Source organism: Stylophora pistillata, chromosome 1 (genome assembly GCF_964205215.1).
Source record: "Stylophora pistillata chromosome 1, jaStyPist1.2, whole genome shotgun sequence".
Classification (NCBI taxonomy): domain Eukaryota; kingdom Metazoa; phylum Cnidaria; class Anthozoa; order Scleractinia; family Pocilloporidae; genus Stylophora; species Stylophora pistillata.
Window position 1 is genome coordinate 34,628,175 of NC_142519.1, and position 22,431 is coordinate 34,650,605.

At 38.2% G+C, this 22,431-nt stretch overlaps 2 protein-coding genes across 4 annotated transcripts in view; both read right to left on the reverse strand.

The window, feature by feature from the left end:
* LOC111335040 (ATP-dependent RNA helicase DHX58) overlaps positions 1-5,956 on the reverse strand; it is an 11,393-nt gene extending 5,437 nt beyond the window's left edge. The window contains exons 1-8 of one of the 3 annotated variants that reach the window (XM_088729299.1): positions 5,347-5,955; positions 5,162-5,230; positions 4,846-4,979; positions 3,200-3,446; positions 2,856-2,918; positions 2,225-2,525; positions 1,376-1,794; positions 412-791 (exon numbers count right to left, since the gene is read on the reverse strand). In XM_088729299.1, the coding sequence (XP_088585425.1) occupies positions 412-791; positions 1,376-1,794; positions 2,225-2,525; positions 2,856-2,918; positions 3,200-3,446; positions 4,846-4,979; positions 5,162-5,230; positions 5,347-5,641 (1,908 nt within the window). In that variant the 5' untranslated portion in view covers positions 5,642-5,955. Of the gene's footprint in view, positions 1-411; positions 792-1,375; positions 1,795-2,224; positions 2,526-2,855; positions 2,919-3,199; positions 3,447-4,845; positions 4,980-5,161; positions 5,231-5,346 lie in introns of all 3 variants that reach the window. The other 2 variants (XM_022940872.2, XM_088729304.1) reach the window with 2 other exon arrangements.
* Positions 5,957-7,569: 1,613 nt separating this feature from the next.
* Positions 7,570-21,126, reverse strand: LOC111335067 (rhotekin). Its single transcript, XM_022940908.2, has 10 exons — positions 20,865-21,126; positions 17,017-17,225; positions 16,588-16,652; positions 14,860-14,913; positions 13,819-13,936; positions 11,486-11,694; positions 10,913-11,064; positions 10,567-10,695; positions 8,894-9,176; positions 7,570-8,293 (listed from the first exon to the last, which is right to left on the reverse strand). The coding sequence occupies exons 1-10, from the start codon at positions 21,024-21,026 to the stop codon at positions 8,109-8,111; spliced, it is 1,566 nt and encodes a 521-aa protein (XP_022796643.2). The 5' UTR covers positions 21,027-21,126; the 3' UTR covers positions 7,570-8,108.
* Positions 21,127-22,431: the final 1,305 nt, after the last annotated feature.

Genomic DNA, 22,431 nt, shown 5'->3' on the forward strand with positions numbered 1-22,431 from the left:
GATGAGCAATAATTCGATCCCAACAGTTTCGATACGACACACCCGTATATCAAGCAATTAAGATAGGAAGAGCTTCTCAGCTTAATGCCATTACTTGTAGGAATAATTTTAAAAAATTATCTGATGAGGAAAATGGGGAACAGCTTCTTACAAGAAAATAGATGTAGTTTTTATGAAGTGTAGGTAACGGAGGAGATCTTTAGATTTCTTATGATGTTTTATTAAAAGAAAGAGTATCCATACAAAGCAGCGTTTTCAAACAAGCTTAAGTGAGAGTAAGGTAACGTGTGGTGCAAGCCAACTGAGGGTTCTTAATAAAACAGCTTTACCTTTCTTTGTCATTTTCACAAAATTGCGAGTCGTTTGCCATGAAAATAGACCGTAACTACAGGTAAAGCAATAGGATCTTACCTTTTGGTACACAGCCCTTAAATTCCGATCAATATCTTTGAATTTGTCTTCCCTTTGTCTCTCATGAAATTCCGTGACGTATTTCAGGGCATCTTTGACTCGACAGCATTTCTTGATGGCCAGAGCAGTATTATACACCAGTAAGTGTTGCACTAAAGTACACTGTTCGCGACTTTTGTGGGTGACAGAGTCTCGATCCAGTTCCTTTAACCACTGCTGGTACTGCTGCCCTCCTCTGTCGTTAGGAGTGCCATTTCGCCCAGATAACCTTGGCAGCATTCGTTCAATGTTTACCATGACACCGTTTATGATTTCATCAAAATAATCCGGTTCACCATCCGCTATTTCGTGGCAAGTACGTATGCACCTCCCTGTAAATCCTGGGCCAGAATATGTAGTCAAGCAATTAGAATCACAACATTTAAGATGTTGATAAAACATGAGCAAGAAGCTACATATTAGGCTGACTCTGAAGCTAAAACCTTTTCGTTCACTTTTAGAATCAAACACAATGGTAACCGTGCCACAACCAAACTAAGCAACCGACCAACCTCGCCTCAAGATTTTCGACGAAACTAAGCAATGGAGGCAAGCAGTTTAGATGGAGACTTACAAGTTCTTAAAAATTAATAAAAACTGGTGACTAACTCTATGGATTTTGGGGAGATACAAAACTTAATCCTGCAAAAGACAACAATGAAGCAACCTGAGGCGATACATATCGGTGCTGTAATTTGAATTGTGACATAACATGTCAAATCTAAATCGACTGAAACCTATATCTACCTGTCATAGGTTATCCCTCGTCAATTCAATAGATAACCCATGTACTTTCTTCCGGTCATGCAAAGGAGTTTAAGACATCGTTGAGTCTCCACAAGTAATGGTGTTATGGCTTCACAATGATAGTAACTCTTTCAAGATATTACTTGAGCTTTGTGTCCATGCATAACAATAGACAAACCTTGCAGATCTTGCTTGTGTTTCTCAACAGTGACAATTACGGAGCAGTCAAGGTTTGAACACAATTGGAGGATGTGATCTTGGGCTTCAATCTCGCTCTTGGCTTTGCCAACTCCCAAAGAAGCCGTCAGCCCAATGATCTGCGGAAGGTTTTGCCTCTCTGGGCTCAAGTCCTGACCACTTCGAGAAGCATACTTGATCCCCAGGTATTTGAGCATGATGTCGTTGTACGGATGGCCCTTATCTGTGTGATGACACTCGTCAAATATGAGTAAAGAGTAATCGGTTATGCTGACTCTTCTGGACTTGAGAGCATCAACCAAGATCTGGGCGGTAAGGACTATCACGTCATTTTCTTCGGTGATCTCATCGAGTTGTTTGTCTTGAGCATTTGCTCCTGATATGTCTGTGATATCATGCCTGTCAAGGCAAGCGTAATGAATAACATCTATGACTTTTACAATTTACTTCCTAAATCAGGCTGTCTATGACAAGTGCATTTAGCTTACGACGAGACTATGTTAAGCCGGTTATTGGAGGAGAATAATCTTGTTGGTGTTTTCTCGTTAAAATTTCAAATGAGGACCTTACCCCTTACATCAATCGCTTTGCAAATTATTTGATCTTAAAAGTCTTTTCAACAAACAATACATCGAAGAATGGGTTCTAGTATATAGTATATTATATAATACATTAAAATTCCAACAATTGCCAGACAGTTGAATGACTGACGGACTGCCTAACAATCTGTTTGTCTGTCTGGCTGACTGATTTATTGCTTCCCCCTTCTTAGTTAAGACGTGTAGCGTGACAGAATACAGTAAAATACAGTAGCATCATCAGACGTTACCTGTTGGACAAGTAGTAGTCAAATCGCTGCCTCTGTTGTAGAACCAGATTAACTTTATTCACAATGAACAAAACCTTTCGGCGAGACATTGGAGTGGCTGCCGGTGTAATACCTTTATTCTCTGTCTTTTTGGCTCTCAGCACTTCCAGGTGTGCCATAGATATGGCGAGTGCTACGTAAGTCTTTCCACTGTTTGTTGGCGCGCAAATGATGCAGTTGTTCTCTTTCAATGCAGGGATTGAAAGTTCATGTTGGTATGAACGGAGTTTAAGTTTCCGACTTGCGCTTTTGTCGAGATATACTGTAAGAGAAGGTCATAATGAGAAAATTTAATCTTTCGGTGCCATACTTTGCGCGAAACACATGAGCAATTGTGATTAGGAATTCAAAGCGAAAGTCTCCTTTTGAATAGCAAGAAAGCCAGTCGATGCGATCCAGTAAAGCAAGTTATTTTCCCCAAGGTCATTACAAAACATCAAACTTGACCGAAAATCTAACTCATCGTCAGTGGAAACGAAAGGGAACGTCGAATGTGAAGGGTAATAAGTGGATCAACTTTAGATTAACATGTTCAAACAAAAAACTAAAATGCAATCTGAGAACAGACCACTTGGGATATCACCGGCCATACCTGGGGGAATGCGTACTTTTCTCATTTTCTGCGTTTCGTCTGAAAGCTCGGGAGAATCATCACCTGAGAAAGAATACACAAATTTTGAGCAGCTTAAACGTGTGGTTATCTAATGTCGATTAAAACGGCAAGATAAAGAATCTCTGCAGGAACAGTGCGCTATTCTTCATCTGGCGTCTCGATATTTTACGGACAGCCTTTAACACAACTGCAAATAATTCAATCGATTCTGACACTAGTTTCCTGTTCAAGAGTTATCAGCTTGAATCTACAACTTCCAGAAAGCTTGAAGAAGTTTCAAAAATCACGTGAAAATGTCCAAAGACATGAAAAATATATTTTACCTGCCAAAGTTTTACACGCCCATTCATATTCCTCTTCCATAATATGAATGCTCATTTTAAGATGGTTATTATCAGCAACTATTCCATGAAGCAATTTTTCTTTCAGAATTTCCCTCAGCTTTCCATTGCCATAATCTTCCCAAATCTGATCAGCGGCTGACTTCTGAGACACGCGAAGTTTGCAAGCTGGTAGCTTATCTTTGGTTTCTTGAATGACCGCTGAGAAAGCTGCGCCTTCTGGTAAATCCTTGAAACAACAAAATAAATACTGCGTCGGCGTGATACTTAAACAAATTAATGGGATATGGAGCACTTAGCGATAGATTTCTTAGAACAGAAAAATATTTAATGAATTTAACCAGTCTTGCAGTATGGTGAGCTTTGTGGGTCTGCCACGTAATTTCTCAACAGAAAATAGGCTACTAAAATGTACTTAAAAAAAGAACACAACAAATAAATCATCACGCAGTTTTGTTTGAATAAATATATCTTGCTTTGAATCAGTACATGTGGATTTATTGAACAGTTTTCTACAATTTTAAAATGGTGTTACAAGATAACATATGGTGCCTTCCACTAAGCCAAAATTTTCATAAAAATGCGGTCTGAAATTGATAGGAACCGAGGCAAAAGTTTCAAAAATTTAGAAATACTCTCCGGCATGGAACATGCAGGTGAACTCAAATTCTGGGGTGTAGTTGGATGGGTTCCATTCGACCAGCACCAGAAAATTTCGAGAATTAAAACCAGAGATGATTTTCGTGGCTACTGCCTCCTATGTGTGAGAGGCGCTGTCGCAGCGATATGTGTACCCCTATGATATGTGTATCGCCGCACACATATCACTAGTGATATGTGTACCCCCTCCAATATGGCGGCCAGTGATATGTGTATCCCCCACCCCCATCCCCTCCAAAAAATAAATAATTCTTTTTTTTTTCAAATATAGACTAGTGAGCAGCACTTCTGCGAACAATAGTTTGTAAAACTGTTTTTATTTTCCGACGCGTTTCGTCTAACTGTCGTGGACTTCTTCAAGGAGTTTTGCAATTATAACTAAACGCCTGTATTTATAAGCCAAAGTCACGGGGGCCGATGACCGTAGAGGCTTGCCCAGACTTACGAACAGGAACAGGCGAACAGGAACAGGCGGAGTTGTGAAAAATTTAAAACGTGTAAGGCCAAGCCTCTACGGTCATCGGCCCCCGTAACTTTGGCTTATAAATACAGGCGTTTAGTTATACTTGTAAAACTCCCTGAAGAAGTCACCGTAACTTTGATAAAGTTCCGATCTTGACCCGAATTACACGAAATGAGTAAGGAGAAATTTCATTTATTATATTGGGATGATGCACGAAACTCGTCTCTAGTCGATCTAGCTCTGTTCCGAGTCTCAATACATAGTACACAGTGCGGTCCGAATAATAACTTGCGAATGTAACGCATGTTCTCAGCAATAGATATCTTTTCGCACATATTTTCCTCAAAAAATGTTTCATAGGCTATATGAGCCCGGGGGTCGTTTCGAAGTTCGCTCGACAAGGCAATGTGACAGACTGAGCGAGTTTTGATAATGCTTTAACAACGTTAAATATTTCGATGATATTAAATTTTTATTCAACTATTAATTTCGTTTGCCATCTTACCTCGTCCAACTGATTTCGTAATTGGAGGGTGCTATCCGATCTGATATCTTGAAATTTACTCCACATTGCTTCCTCAAGTTTCACGCAATACTTCTTTGTTTCTTCGTTGATTAATCGGATTCTGACGCCAATTTCTGTATTAGTTATAAAAGAGAATTAATAGTCTGCCTCTAAGCACTTTAAAACAGATTGCTTTGGACTTATATCATACGTGACTGTTCTTTGTGTGCTTAAAAGTGGCGACTGTAGGTTTTGTACTAACAAACTGGTGCCTTACCAAATCGTACATTTAGGAGAGGTTAACCATGCTACATACCTGCTGCTGTTCCCAGAATTCCTAGTCGAGAGCAATTTACATCAACGATTTCCTCCGGGGCAGAAGGAACTGGAAAGATGATTTGCAAATTGTATTTTAGTTGAAATATGTTGGGCTTTATGTAAACATCGTGTCTTAATATACTTCTCCATATTACCTTCACTTCAACATGGTACATTTTTTACCTTTAAAGTGCGGGTCAAGCAGCAGTGCCGTTTGTTGATTTCCGATATTTCGGAGAGCTCTGACAAGCGCGTCAAATGTCTTCCGGCCATTTGATCCATTTTGTTTCTTCAGTTTTTCGAGAAGAGCCGATGTTGCGAAAGAGGCACCCAAGTTCTTTTCATCGCATACGATATTCTCTTTGTCCGCCGGTGCCAAATACAAATGTGGTAACAACTTGGTTGGTGCGACTTCTTTGATCAAATGTGGTGTTCTTTCATTGAGAAGATCGATCCAAGTTGCTTCTGGAATTGTCATGATCAGCTTACTTAAGGCTGACGATCGACGATTTAAGTAAGCGTTGATCGAAGGAGACTTCAGCGCATCTTATAAATACTGCTGACAGGGGTTTTATATGGATATTACGTTCGATTTGTTCCAAAATTAATTAGTGCCTTTTAAGGCAACTTTCACTTTGTTAACTTTGACTTTAACAAAAATCTCCCCTGTAATACGGCTGGGGAACTCCCGGCAACAGCCTTAAGGGCTAGTAGTTTTACGTTTCAAAACTTTGCCCACGAAGAGACTTCAGCCAAAACTTTACTGGAGAGTTCGATCAGTTCTAAAATTAGTTTCAGTCACCTTTGGAGAAAACTTTCACTTTCTAAGAAAAAAATCCTCTCTTAATACTGCCGGTCAGTTCCTGGCAAAAGCTCGATCTTAAGGTAGGAAATTTTTATGCTCTTGCTTTAAAAAAGCACAAGAAGAGACCGCTCAAGGAGAGACTCGAGCAAACCTGAGATTTTGAGAACAGAACATTTTAATGACTTGACTTCCCCCAGAGAAAGACAAAAATGACTTGTATGGCAGAAGGGGAAAGACCTCTTCTCACTTTCAGTTTCAAATATTCGAATTCTATCAGCTAGAAACCAAAACTGCCTCTAACTGAATTATTGATGAGAACTTACGTCATCCGTTTGGTAACTAAGTAGATTTCTACGGCTACGGAAAAGTTGCAAGTTTTTTAACCTGTGGTAGGAATAACGAGCACTTCTTGCTTCCCATTTAAAGAGACTGGTCCACTGATAACAGAACCAGTTTTCAGAGCATTACTCCACACTCAACATCCGCCTTAAAAGTTATTGCTCAAATTTTGTCGTTGGTTATTCCCGAAACCAATCGAAACTGAGATGCTTTTCTGAGCTCCACCTGTGTTATTTCCCTCGCACTGGAGGCGCCAGGAGGTACAAAATAAAAGAAACTGCATTCATATCCTGTGTGAAACCTGGAGACTATGATTTGTATCTTATGTCACAATTTTGTGTTCCCGTTTTATTTTACTATTTTTCGCCCGAGTGAACCCGACGACAGTGAGGTCAAATTCAAATCGCATGACGCTGGCCCATGGCTGCTTCTTGCCTGTATAATATGCTAATGAGCACGCATGTGTAACTTTCAGACACAAAAATATGATCCTTGTTCACACGACAGAGTGATCATCAGTTGTACAGTCTAGCTATTGATGGATGGGTTGACTCTAAAAATTGACAGTTACTCGTACGACCAGCGATTCAACGCTGATTTGTTATTACAGGCACGTAGGTGAAAATGTTATTCTCGTTCTCTGTTGTTGCTGATGTTATTTTCGGCAAAAATCCAATGGATCTAAATTTCAAAGAAACTGTCGTTATAAACGATTTATTACACGACTCGGGCAATCAGAGGGCCAATAACTAAAATCAACCAATCAAAATGCTCTATTGCCGGTCAATATTCTCTCAGTATTGGACCGGGCACTGTCCCGAATGATACCGCACTTGTGTCCCTTTGAACGTCAGTTGTATAATAAATCCCTTATTAACCAAGCTTGCTCGGGACCGTACTAGAAGAATATCGGCCCTAGGTCTTTTTTGTACGGACCTCGCTGCGCTCGGTCCGTACTGTCAAGACCTTGGGCGATATTCTCCCAGTACGGACCTCGCGCTTGGTTAATAAGATATATTTATGCTCAGGTCGACTGGGATGGAAAGAGAAAGTGACGTCATTGATCTTCCATGAGCAAACAAACAAGATTAGCTGAGCCATTCAAAACAAGAAAATCTCTACATATTAAATAAGTTTACTAAATGATATTACTTCCTCTCACCATCTTGCTCTTAGTAAAAAAAAAAAAAAAAAACTGAAAAATGAATCTTAAAAAAGTGCTCAGAATTCCATCTCGGGCTCATAATCTCATAAGCTTTGTAAAAAAATCTTTATTATCTAATTGTTCACAAAATTAAAAATTTATTTAGTCAATCGTCTTGTAACTTAACGTTCTTCATTGGTACCAGTAAGGCTGCCATCATTTGACACAACGAGTGGTTCAACTCTACCATCAAGTCAGTGAATGTTCAGTCAGAGTAACATTCAGTTTACTTTTTCAACCATTTTAAATATATTTATATATATATATATATATAATTATTTTAACATGTATATTCAAATCCGCACAACAATTATCTCCATTACACTTATCTACTTTTATACAAATAACCTGAACACAATATGGTTCATTTCTTTGTTGATAAAACAACATAAATTGTTAACCGCAAGAACAAAAGGCAGCACTCAGGAGCTCAGTTATGTATCTTCCAGGCTGCAACATTTTCAAAATTTCATTCTTAAAAGCAGCAATTATGCTCAGCTAGTGATAAGGAAGAAAGTAAAACAGGAGGGTTGAAATCGCATGTTATTTTTTGATCCAGGCCACAATCACGTGTTTAGACTTCCAACAAAAAAAAATTCAAATTGTGGTTTCATAGTTCAGGGCATTCTCGTCCACTCCTTTTTTCTTTCCCTTTCTGAAGCTCCTATTTTCAGGGACTCTTCTTTGCCAGATGTCATACGTACATTCGATGCTTGGTGAGTCCGCTGGTATTGATTTTAGTTCCGCTAGAGGGGCACGTTTGTCAACAGTCTTCCAAGGTTCTGTTGATGGAAACAATGGTGTCGCACGCAGTATAATTTATTACGATACAATTTAAATTTCCTATCGCTGTCTAGTCGCGATGTGTGCATAAAATCGTATGATATTTACTACAATTTTTGTTTCCTGTTTCCGTCGAATAATTTTTACGAAGGCTATCGAGAACTACGTATACTAAGCGGAAGATCAAAGTTTTATTCATCAACAAAAATATCAACACCGGGAAAATAACTGATCCATGTTTTTAAACTGTCGAGTTTCAGCTAAGAAAAGATTTAGCAACAATTTGGACTCAATCTCAGCCACACAAGTTGAATTGAAAAACACGTCATTCACCATTCTGTGCCTTAAGGAGAATTTAAAATTTCAATCATTTAATTTTAAAAATGTATTGCGCACGGGATGCGTTTCGACAGAAACCTTGATCGACCATTTTTCCCGTTGTTTTGTACCGTTGACATTTTCCTAATCAAATTGCCTAACTATTCCATAATTATTGGTTTTTCACAGTCGCAGCCGTACCGAGAAGTAACCGAATAGAACCAAAAGAATTAAATTCCGTCTGGCGAAAAGGAATCAGTTTTCGCATAAGTAAAACTTACCAACAGTTGACGACAGTGTGACCTGTATTGAGTCGTACAAAGTTTTGGTTTCCACTGGAGGAAGTTTATGTACTGAGGGGTATACAATAGTCATGTCTTGCTTGCAGGCCACTTTCCAAGCTGTCACATCGAGAATAGCCTGCTGTAAGGCATCTCTCCAGCGGACATACTCCTCATCCGAGTTACACGCCAACACTGGCTCCTTCTCAGGTGTTTGACTCGTGAGAATCAGGATGTGACGATGATGGAAGGTGGGGCTCACTGTGTCTGTTATATCCATTTTCTGAATAGACACAACAAATAAATCAATATCTAGCATCTACAGAGCTTTAACTCTACAAAAATTGATCTAGAAACGGACATTGAAGTAAATGGAAATAATTTATATATTCTTACTACAGACCATGAGATTTATTGTACGTTTGATTTCATTACCGTTTTATCATTTTAGGTGCATGTGTTACATGGTTAAAGTGCACCTAAACCCAAAAAGTTTTTGTCGCTTAACGAAATAAGCGTATTTTTTGGAGTATTTCTGTGCAAAAATTTTTTTTATGTGCTCAAATCCTCAATTTTCTGTGCCCAGTCAAAATACGGAAAATCGGCCGCCATCTTGCCCCACGACCGAGTTTAAAGAGGAATGGCTCTAGCGGGTAATGTGACGTCAAATCGAGAACACGAAAGTCTGCATTTCACACATTTTCACTTGTTTGGGAAGGTTGTAGTCGATATTGACCGAAAATATGCCGACTAAGTATGTTGTAGAAGGATGTAGCAACGTGCGAAATTTGCAAGAGGGTATCGCGCTTCATACATTCCTCATACAACACACCTAGTCGGCATATTTCGGACAATATCGACGACAACCTTCCCAAACAAGTGCAAATGTGTGAAATGCAGACTTTCGTGTTCTCGATTTGACGTCACATTACCCGCTAGAGCCATTCCTCTTTAAATTCGGTCGTGGGGCAAGATGGCGGCCGATTTTCCGTATTTTGACTGGGCACAGAAAATTAAAGATTTGAGCAAATTAAAAAATTTTTGCACAGAAATACTCCAAAAAATAAGCTTACTTCGTTAAGCGAAAAAAGTTTTGGGTTTAGGTGCACTTTAACCTTGTAATATATTTTGGACCCTTAACAGTAAAGAGCAGGGCCTTGTCCATCTTAGTCTACAACTTGTTCAATGGCCGAAACGTCCGCTTAATTGATGGTTTTTGTCTCGGAGGTTACGTACGTGAAAACGCACTATCAGCATAAAAATCTCGTCGCTTTCTGATGGGTTTTATGTTGATGTACGATGGATCAGACAATTTAACTCCTATCAACTGCATTTTGAGAGCAAAACAAAAAACAGAGCTTCCTTGTATTTATTTTGTTGTTGTTGTTGTTGTTTACCCTAAACAGAAGATGGAGAGCGATCAACAGGCGAGATGCGTCTTAGCGTTAGGACAGCCCGGCAAGGGTATCAGTAACCTTTATCCATCGGTAGACCGTCTAGGGCTCGATTAATACTGTCAGTCACGGGGGTTTCATTAAAAATAAGACCTCTCACCACTGCCGAGCTTCTAGTTTCAATGTTGTTTTTTAGGGCAGCATGCCCTCAGACCCCATAGGGGATATAATGACACGCACACAATCGGTTACAAAATATGTAGCAACGGCGGATCTCACCGGTTTTATTTCTATACATTCCACGGGATCTCTGTGGTTTGAGTCTTCTTTACAGTTCCAGCATTTGACTGTCGCATGTCTCAAAACACACCACAACCGACACCATGAAGATTGACTGCAGGTCATTCTCTGAAATAATCAAAATGGAAAGTTTGTGTTTACCAAGACAGAACCTATCATGGGCAAAATTATGTTGACGCTTTCGTAATTACGATGTATTTGCACCGGTCATCAAGAGAAATTCCCTTCATTCATGAAGATATAAATTGGGTCCATTCTTTGGTTTTTATGAAACTCTAATTACAGCTCCAGCAGCTTTATATTTTACCAAGTAGTAGTACTGTACCTGTATTTCAAGGAAACCATCCATGCGGACCTGTTCAACACATGCAGGTCTGGCAGCTAGACGACAACAAATTTGGCCCCATAAAGCTAGTCGTGGCATGTTTGAATCCTCAGTAGATACAGTGGTTGCTAAAGGGCTTGCACCAACCAAACCTAGGATTGAAGTAGAGAGCCAGTCTGGTATTAATAGTTGAAACACAATAACTATGATAAAATTGGGGAAAAGTAAAAGGCCAAAATTGTTTTGCAATAATATGTATTTTGAATTCTGCTGGTGTAACATTACAGCAAAAACCAAATCACCCACCATAAGCACAGCACATACATGAATGTGCATGCATGTACAATACACAACTCAGGGTGAATCCATGAAACTCACCAAAAAAAATTAATGGTTAACATGATTTGGAAAAATCTTAATGAGGGGTTCCCATGCATGGTTTAATTTTATCGACTAAGGGAAGTGCAGTCCATGCCAAAAATTTATCATAAGGTCCAAATTGTTGGTAGTTTCTAACAAAACTATAGGATAGCTGCACAAGCCTGACAATATTGCTAACCATACTATATCTACCTGTCTTGAGGTCATGTGATTTGATCCTCTGATGGAGGTGATCCACTGTCAGTTGTGTGTGCCCTGCAAGTATAAATTTGGGGACTTCGTGGCCTGATGGAGTTCTGTGTAATGGCCTTTTCACTCCTGAAGCTCTGCTTGCTGCATTTTCTGATGAAACTGTGTAGTAAATTTCTATATCCAGCTTGAAGTCATGACTCACATTTTCACTAAAAAAAAAAAAAAACATCACAAATCAGAGAATGGTTTTACATGTACATATAATCTGTTACCTTTATCACGAATACATCAAGAATGTGCAGACCACCTCTTGCGTTATGAATTAAAAAATGGCAAATTGAACAACAGAGACAATAGAAGGTGATTTTACGCTAACATGGCATTCGACATTAAGAAGTAATTAAGAAGTAAAATAGAGGGCACCAAAATACATTTACATGTAGATGATTGCTTAATAATAAATATAAAATTATACTACCATGAAATACAAAGATTCTATAATCATTCTGTTCATGTTGTCCTTCAACATGAAAAGATTCTAGATTCTAGTTTGTCCAAAATTAAAAAAGGTTGGTTTGGGAATATGAAGAGGTAGAAGTTGACAGTTTGACTAGTGTTTTAATCAGCTCTCCTCCAAGGAGGGTATTCTGAGTTAATTTAAAACACTTTACAGACTGCACTAAGCAGTTTTGAACAATTCTGCAAGAGCCCACAAATTTGGAATCAATGCCAGACTGAAACACCAAAAGCTATGTTCCTTCTTTGCAAGTAGTGCATGGGCATAATTTGGGTGAGCAAGTTCTCAGTATTTTCTTGGGTGAAAAATGGCCGCCATCTTTGATTTTAAGAGCAGTAGAAGGCTGAGGAAAGAAAGAGATTTGTACCAAGGGGCTGAGTGACAGTCAAAAATAAGGAGAGGGGATGGGGTGGCAGAGTGAATATTACCCCTGCCCGAACCCATTGTTATTTTGCAAAACTCCATTCGTCCACAAATGGAGTTTCTGATTGGTGCAATTTTATGCAAGCTGTCAATCACAAGCAAAATGTGTCATTTGAACATTTCACTCTTGCAGGAAGAGAAGACAAACTTTCAACCTGATGTTGTGAGTTCGATTCCGCCCTTTTGGAAATTGATATGGATTGCACATTAAGATCAGAACAAAGAAGCAATTTATACACTGGTTTCTGGAAAGGATCTACTGGCTGTGTTGCCAACTGGCTTTGGGAAAAGCCTGAGATTTCAGGTGTTGGTTTTGCATAAAAGATTATTCTTTGACGGCATTAACGGCAGCTACGCTTATGGATTGTTGTTGTGTGGGTGTGGCAAATATCAACTCCCATTTGCATCAGCAGAAGATGTTTTGGCAAAGCCATTTCCTTCATTGATGAAAAAAAATAATGGTTCATATCAAACAAGTTATAACAAGTAAACCTTGAGTACAGTTGTTTGTTTGCTTCAAAGTATCGTTTGCAATCAAATGGAAGAAATATCATCAAATGGATTAACAGTAGCTACACTCAAGGATTGTCGTTTGGAAAATGTAGAGTGCAGCAAATATATAGGTCTTATTTGATGTTTTGTTGTGCAGTATCGCTGAGTATTTTTACGAGTTGTGCTGTATTTTGACAACCCCAAGTAAGTCAAAATACAAACAACAAGTAAAAATACTCAGCGATTCTACACAACAAAACGTCTAATAAGATATTTATTATCAAACATGCCAAATTGTTATTTCAGTGCAGGCAAATTTTGCAGATATTTCTGGAGTACAAATATCATGTATCATGTGATATTTGTACTTGTCTCGTGCATTATTTATACTCTACAAAGCTCAGTTGGAAAATAACAGCTAATATTTGTGACCATGCAGGAAGTTTTTTAGAAGCCATTTCCTTCCTGTCCAAAAATAAAAAAAGGCTCATTGTCTCACTCATGGGCTCTACGTGCATTTGTTTCTGTCAGAAGACAGTGCTTCCAGTCTTTAAATTAATTAATTTTGATTAGGAACCTGCTCATTTCCAGAAATGCAGCGAGGTGCAACTAATCAGGGTTTTTTTTCACATTTTAACAGCCTTTTCGAGCAGGCATTTTCTTGAAGCCTTTTCGAGCAGGCATTTTCTTGCATGATCGTGATCTTATGACGTTAACTTGCACTAGTAAGATGCTTGCACGGCAGGCTAGGAAATCACACGTAGGCAAGTAGTAAGCCAGCTAAACTTTGATGAGAGGGTTATGATAAATGATGGAAAGGAGGTCAACTTTATCTGTCAAAAAACTCTGGAAAAATCAAGGCACAGTCAAACAAGAGGGATTGTAACAGAACAGAACTTACAAGACAATAATGTTGTCAAATGGAATGTCTGTCTCTGACTCATCCGTTTCCATAAGAGCTGTGTCCAAAACTTGACCATCAAGCTTCAGTAAGCAGAACACATAATAGAGATGTTGTTCTAAACGTTATAAGTAAAAAACCATCAAGAAAAATATCATAATCACTCTTAGACTAGAAAGAGTAAATGCATGTTTAAATCCAGGAAACTGCAGGGATAATAAATGAACATTCAGTCATTTGTCTAAAGATGTAAGAGTCATGCTAATAAATAAATGGTGTACTGATGGGGATGTTTTGACTGCTATACTGCTAGTCTTTGTCAGTATAGCAGTTAAAATGTTGCCATCAATACACAATTGATTGTGAGACAAACAATTAAAAGTTCATTTATCTATAAAACCACAATGACCAACAACACTTTGTATAAGATTCAGGGATAACCTTGCATAGAAATATGAGTAAATGGGATAAGTTTCTAATAAAAGAAACTATGGTGCTGTGTCGGTGGGGGTAACAAGGTAATTTGGCAATATCAAGTAAGTTGAAATTGTAAATTGGCCACCGTAAAGAGTTAAAAAGCTGACGTTTCGAGTGTTCGCCCTTTATCAGAGCTAATTTAAGGGGGAATTGTGGGTTGTGTGTGGGTTTATATGCAGAAAGTGGAGCTACGCTATTAATATTGGTGAGAACATGGCAATTGAAGGCAACGGTTTATGCACTAGTGTGTATTACAAACCTATAGATTCACATAGTTACTTGTTGTATTTGAGTTTTCATGAAGACTGTTTCCACCATAAGACTAAGTGTAAGTCAACCTAACACATGTAATTGTGTACTTTAGAGCCTAAAGTAAGAAATGTGGCAAAACTACATCCTACTAAAACAAACCAGGAGAAAAATGTGAGAAGTAGAAGAATTAATTTTTTTTACTTAACTAAAGATCTTATTTTTAATTAGAGTAACTATAATAATGAAAACAAAACTAATTAAGGCACAGATATCGACACAAGCAAGACTTCAAAGAGAAGAAAAAATAAGTACCTGCTTTGGTTTTATTGTGGTCTTCTTGGGTCCACATGAGGGGAACACGAATGTCTGAAGAATCAAACAAGTACATTTAACAACTAATGAATAAAGGCTGATAGTTTCTAAAGAAACTGTTTGGGGCTGTGTCGGTGGGGGTAACGAAATAATTTGAATATATATCAACAAAGTTGAAATGGTAAATTGGCCACCGTAACGATTACAAAAGGTGACGTTTCGAGCGTTAGCCCTTCGTTGGAGCGAATAGAGGAATTGTGGGTTGTGTGTGCTTTTAAAGGCAGAAAATGGAGCTACATTATAGGTGGGAACATGGCAACGAGAAAAACACAAATAAATTAGTGGAATGAAAAGTGTTCGTTGATCCCTGTGGGATTTAGACTGCCGGTTTGAAAGATGAGCTTTTGTTCAAGAGTTTTACGGCTTTCCGTGCTACCTAAGTGTAAGGAAAGACCACAGATTGCCATATGTTGCTTAGAATGATGAGGTAGATTAAAATGTCTAGCGACTGGTTTCGATGTGTCCTTGTCATAACGTAGCTCCATTCTCTGCCTTTCAAAGCACACACAACCCACAATTCCTCTATTCGCTCCGACGAAGGGCTAACGCTTGAAACGTCAGCTTTTGTAATCGTTACGGTGGCCAATTTACTATTTCAACTTTGTTGATATATCCCATTTAACCACTACATTACCAACTGATTCCCAGGGAGCCCACCATCTACAGGTATCAAGTAACCATTACTCACAAAGGAAATGGGACCCCACACCATACATGTCATGTACAGCTGTAGAACATTGTAGGAGTTTGTACTCTTAATAATCTGCTGGAAATAGCAACCTATTGTTAAACCATCCTACAAGACTCCAACTTAAAGTGATTAATCTTTTGCAGTTTCTGCTCCTAAATCACGAAATTGTTGCCGTTTCCAATGTGCAGTAAAATGTCTGTTAACATTTCAAACACAGTTTTGAAGACTGCTGGCTGATCTTTGTAAGAAGTTTGTGATTGAATGTTTGTGAACTCATTTTATTTCCTAAATGTAAAGTACCTCTAAAAACTTATTGAAGCTGTGTGCAATAAAAAAAATTTTCTTCAGTCTATAGCAATCATCATCATTATTATTATAAGTATATACCACATAGGTACATAGTGCTTTTCACACGTGCTGATTGGCTGGTTCAGAAGTGATAAACAAGTACTGTTAACGTTTGAGCAGCCAAAGAGACAAAAATTGCGCATCATCAATTATAATTTCTGACAAAAATAATCCAGTTTTTCAGTTTCTTTGTGGTATATACTAATTTAAAAACATGCAATTATTGACCTCAGTGTTGGTGAAAGTGGTGGATATTCAACTTGCCACTTTGTAGCTGGGTTTATTTAATATCCACACCATTCTTTTCCACTTCTGTGTCTGAATAATTGTTAATTATATTGTTATCAATGTGCATAATTTTAACTGACTCTTATCTGCTTAAAGAGACAAATATAACGTGTACCTCCCTGATCATCTTTTAGTATGATACTGTAGATGATACCAAGTAAGTCAGTATCACTAGATAAATAGTCTGCTGTATAGGTAATGGCTGAAATACATGTTACCGGTGATGCCAAGTAACATTTACCAAAACTTAGCTAATACAGTTATGCATCCCAAGCAGAAGCCAGGTCTTAAGTGTATCCCTCTCAAGATAACCAATACATATTGAATAAAACAGTCATTACCTGAGAGAGAGAGTATTCCTTTGCAAGGTGATGCATCATCATCCAAGTCAAATGGACTAGATGAACTAGAGATCGCAAACAGGTAAAAATTAGCAACTGCTCACAGTCATATTCATTGCAAACTGACCACGACTCAAAAATCACTGTTCACATGACCAGGGCATGCATATTTTTCCCACTCAAAGACCAATCTCTCCTGTTCTCTCTCTTATACCCTCTGTGAAAAGTCCTCAGACAAGTAAAATTTTGGTTGGCTTTTCTGGGGTAAGTTACTCAACCATCAACACAAGGTCCTAATTACGCCCCTCCAAACCATCTTGACTCGTATCAAAACTGTTATGTGTGGAAGGAGAATTTCCAGTTTGAAATGTACTAAGGATGGCATCTTGCTTGATTAAATGTTAATACATCAAATTTTCTTGAAGGTACCTGGATCCTTTTCTCATCATCACAGACTTTGCTCTGTGTCTTTGTAGCAGTCCCATTAGCGCCAGGATGCGAGCATTTATGGTAAGAAGATTTTTGGCTGTTTCCAATGCTTGAACTTCTTCATGGCAGGCAGCCAACAACCTGACAATACCATCTCGTATGCGTGCCTCATGGTCAATCTTTTCCTGAATTGCTGAGTCATCTAATTCCTTGGAGAAGAAAGTTAACATTTCAAATATATATCTATATACTCAAGGTTACTATCAACTAAATCTGGTCAAAATTTTTAAAATTGTGTGTGTTTTATCCTTAGTGAAAAGAACACAAGATACAACTAAAAGAATGTTCTATGGGAACCTGTACCAAAGAGGAAAAGGTGTTATAATCAGAAAGACCTCCAGCAAAGTTTTGAAGTTTGCCCCAGGCTTTTGTCATGTTGTAAGGTTTCCCTGACAGTCTGTAAGTGTGAGAATGTGTCTTACATGTAATTCCTGAGGAAGGCAACATAAATAGTAACCAGTGCTTTCAATAAGCACCGACAGCCAACGAAAAGTGTCGGTTACATTTTCCCTAAATTTAAATAATTAAAGAAAGATTCTTTGAAAAATACATTAAAATTCATTTTGATGGGCTTGTATGAACTTTTTATCTCAATTTCAAAATTAAATAATTATCAAAAGATCGGACGCAACTCATTGGTCATGGCACTCAACTTATTTTGGGGTGGTGTTAGGACACAAGGTTTACGAAAAATTTAACTGTGTGCAAAGTATGTAATCTAATTACTGTCATTTGTTTATCGTGTTCAGGAGTTCATTATGGCCTGATAAATCGAACCTTGAATGAAAGCTGCATTTTCTTGAATGACAATTACCATGTTTGCATGTTTCATGATATTACAAAAAGAACAGAACGAAAACAAATCGGATGCTCATTTAAGCGTTTTATCATTTTGAGTTAAAACCTGCAGCTAATTGATCTTATCACGGTTTCTAGCGCCTGTCTGGTGGGTGTCCTGGTGGGTAGGAAGTCAGAAGCTTGGAATGTTTTTCACCCGCGAACTGTTTATGGGTTTGTGGGAAAAAAACAAAGGCAAATGGATGAAAGATTAAAAACGCAACTGGATGCTTTCTTACTGGTAGTGAGTGATTCTGTTTAGCTCCATTGTTTTTAGTGACAATGACCTTAAACTTCCAGGAAATGCATGCAAACTTCCATTTTTAGCTTATTAGTATTGTAAAAATAAAAAAAAAATGTTGCTGTTGATAAGGAGTTTTCCTTTATCTTTTGCACTCCATTTGGTCTCCAGAACTTGATCCAGAAATGGCATTTCAGAGCTTCCAGATATCAAAATTTTCTGGGAGGGCATGCCCCCAGACCCCTCTAGATTAAGGGGCCTGAAGGCCCCTTGTTGGTACGGTCGGTTACTCTCACTAACCAGCTGCCTACTTGAAATTTTATTGAAACCCCTGAGTAACTATTACTCAAGTGCCAGTTATTTGTTAGGAAATCCAGCACAATTTCACAACACTGAGGTTCATAATATCACCTCACCTCTGACATTTACCATGAAATGGTTGAATATCAAATTGTTACATACAATAAAAGTTTAGAATGTGAGTAAACAATACCTTATCATATAAAGTTTTGTCCTTTTTTCTTGCCAATAAGGAGAAGTCCTAGAGGCAATAGTTTCAATTCCCTGGGCAACTCCTCCACTAACTTCTTGAATTTATGAAACTCATTGAAAACAAGTTATTGAGCTCCAAATGCTTATATTTATTAATTAAATTTATAGTACTCATCAAGCTATACAACCAAGATAATTATTGTATTTTGATATTTAATCACAAAACCTGGGGTTGGAAACAATGGCTTGCCATTTAAATATTTTTTTAATGGCAGCTTGTTTAAAGATTCTCTTTAGAGTAATTCACTTGACATATGAAGCCACTTGATAGTAGCTAGCTCATCTGTTGTATTGGGATAAACAGTTATTTGCTATTCCAATCCAAGTTAGCTGATCTGAGTACACAAAAAGGACTTTTAAAACATTTGTGTGCTGGTTACTGAAATGTAAATGTTATCGCTTTAACCACAGGACAGCTTTTATATTGAATTTAATGTATTCTGAAGCTTCAATATTTTTTTTTTCGCATGATTTCACAGGAATTAAACTTAAAAATTCAGTTGTTCCTTAAAATGAGTCACTTATACATGACATCTTTATTTGACATTTTCCTGGGTAAATTATGATTACAAAGTTTAGGTAAACAAACCATCCAAAGTAAACCTTGAAATAATCGGGAAGTAATTTATCAAATATTGTAATGCTTGAGGCTATGTAAAATTGACAAATTAGAAATAATGGATAACTGTTGGTTGCTAAAGGTGAAACATTTATGTGATTCATGTGGTTTATAAGTAAATTAGAGCAAATAACTCAAACATTTTTACAGCCCTGTACTGGCTGCTACAGGAAATTACAAGTTACACTTTTTTTTTTCAATCAAAGCACCTTCACTAAGTTGGCCAAATATGGAAAAAAAAATGCTCATCGGCAACTCAACGAAACCGGAAGGTTTTCAATATCAGCTGAAACATGCAATGCCTTACGATTCGGCAAAGTTTCACTTTCAGCAGTTAACACTATTTTCAGAAAAAGATAACACAAGAGGAGCTTAAAACTTCACTTAAAACTAATTTTCTTTCTATAACGAGGAACAGTAACACGGAAGCTAGTAGTTTGCGAAATGAAAAAAGCTTTATATCAAACAACAATCTCAGAGAGCTGTATTGCCGCCGGGTTTGTTTGAATAATTTAACTCACGAATTTGTTCAAATGCCAGGAAAAGGGCATCGAAAGCAAAAAAGATATGCCTTCAGTTGACAGCCTATAAGTTAGAGAGTCTGAACTTGAAGCAATTCTATGCCTTTACTGTGGGGCAGCCCACCCAGAGCAACAGTACAACAAAAGAGGACATGGACAATTTTTAAACAAATCACATCGCTTTTAGATTTCCATTTTCGAATTCATCCAAATTACTCTAAAAAACTAATTTTTACATCAATGAGATACAAAGAAACAGTGGGATTTTCTGGCAAAACTTGATCGCAACCAGTAAAAAAATTCTGTCGCGTTTCATTTGATATCGTGAGCCTTTTAGATGATGCTATAATTTATTATATAAGAAGTCGAACAGAGTTTTAATCACAAAGAAAATTAGGCGAAGGCGTTTTGAATTATAGTGCGATTCTGTTAACCAGCAACATGCTTCAAATCAAATACCTTTATTTAGTTAACTTTGTTGCAAGAAAAACGTGTGTGCATTTTCTCTGTACACAAACGACCGGCCACTTGTTCGTAAAGAGCCTGCACAATATAATTCAAGTGTGAAAAGCTACGAACAAAATCGCTACCAGATTTTCATTCAATTCACCTTCCTAGAGGAGAAAAATTTAACAAGTTCCTGATGAGATAGGTTAACAGTTTCGATATGTTTTGAAAGGACATGTTCCTTTGGTGAAGGCGAAGTTTGGCCGACCCTTGAGACCTGTAATAATGTCACGCGAATTTGAAGCCGTGATTGTTCTGTTGTGTTTATTCGACCTGAACGGGCAACAGTCCGCTTACGAGTTTGAATTTGGAAAATTCACAATGCTGGAATCTGGGGTTATCACCTCACCGCCATTCTTTCGATTACACATTTTATGATTATAAGAGAATAACAAGATTCATGCTCACACTAACAACGTGCTCATAAAAATGGGGTTCAGTTAAACTTATAACTTTTTCATTTGCCACAGTCCGCGCAGAACTGTCTAAAACAGATCTTCTGTTAAATTACCTTTAAGGCAGCAGCGTCCCATTTCTCCACAAAATCTGGGTTCATTCTTCTTTTCTTTCTCACCGAAGAACAATGCTCTCTCGCATCGCGGTCGTGTCGGCTACGGTCTTTACGATACTGCCTCAGCTCGTCTAATTTATTACGTACCTCTCGGGTGGCCATGTTTTGTGCATAAATTACTATCAAGAGCCCGCGATAAATCAGACGAGAGGAAAGGGGAATATGAGTGCTTTCTTTCACTTGTAGGGAAACTTGAAGAGTCCGCGACGGTCAACTGTTTGTATTCGGCTGACTCGGCTACACCGTTATTTTTTCAAGAAGGATGCTTCTTGGGAATCCAATAATCTTAAAGATAAATTTTTGAGACGGAAATGTCCCTCAAAGAGAAACTATCAACAGCTTGTCAAATATTGTTGATATTTGTTTAGTGATGAAGATTATAGTAAAAATATTCATCCAATCAGAATAGCAGTTTGGTCTGTACTTTGATTTGTTGAGCAGCGCAATGGCGAGATGTTTGAAACAGAAAACTGTCTGCATTTTCTTTATCACCGTTTCGTCACCAACTAACTCCCCGCCTCTCTTTTTTCATTGGATGCCCAAAAATTGCCAGCTACGCAGGCCAATAGATTGCCGTTTTTGTGCCATTGTACACAAGTCCCATCATACACAATCTTATACTCTCTAGTCTTAGAAAGACCCTGTAAAAAACAAGACTGAACTCACTCTTGACAGAAAGGCGATAAGAAGCAAAAAAAAAATTAATTCCTACCAGAGTTCCACCCGGTTTCGGACGTTCACTCCCTTTCCGGACTATCCCATCTGATTTCGTCATAGACATCTTAAGCTCAAGTCTCGAGAAAAATACCTCAAAGGAGAGTCAGTCGTCTAGGGGGTCTGAAAGTGACTTTGCAGATGACGAACTGTTGGATCTTTCGGGACTCAAGATCTCACAAATACCTGCAAAGGCCAGGCTAAGACTAAGTGAAGGAGTGTCCTAATGGGTCCCTTCCGATTTTGGGCTGTTCTGCCCGATTTTGACCGTACGCCATTCTGTCCTGACGACTTAATTAGAATCCCAACAGATTTTAGTTAACGTAGAAAATACTTTTCCGATAACCCTCGAGGGGCGAACCAGAATGAAGGAACAGATCAGACGCCTTTTTCTTTTTTTTTTTTTTTTTGCCCTCTTACTTTCTTCACATAGTCCGGAAGTCTTCCGAAGACTGAAAGAGTGTTTCGGTCTCCCCCTCAAGTCGCTAAATCTTCTCGAAAAAAAGTAAATTTGGACATGATTTCAGTTTTTTTTTCTTGGTTTTGGAGATTTTACCCTCTGGGTTGGGGACAGGGGACTAGACGTAAAACTGCGTACGACAAGCGTTTATGCGTTCCGTGAAAATTAACTTGATTGGTCCTTTTTTCGTTCCCGACCTTCTTATTTTATTCGTTTGCCATATATTTGAGCCTATCACAGGCTACGATTAATGTAAGACCGAAACCTAGCTACTCACCCCATCAAGCACCCATGAATTCATGCTTCCCTTTGACACTGTTCACGGTGACAGGC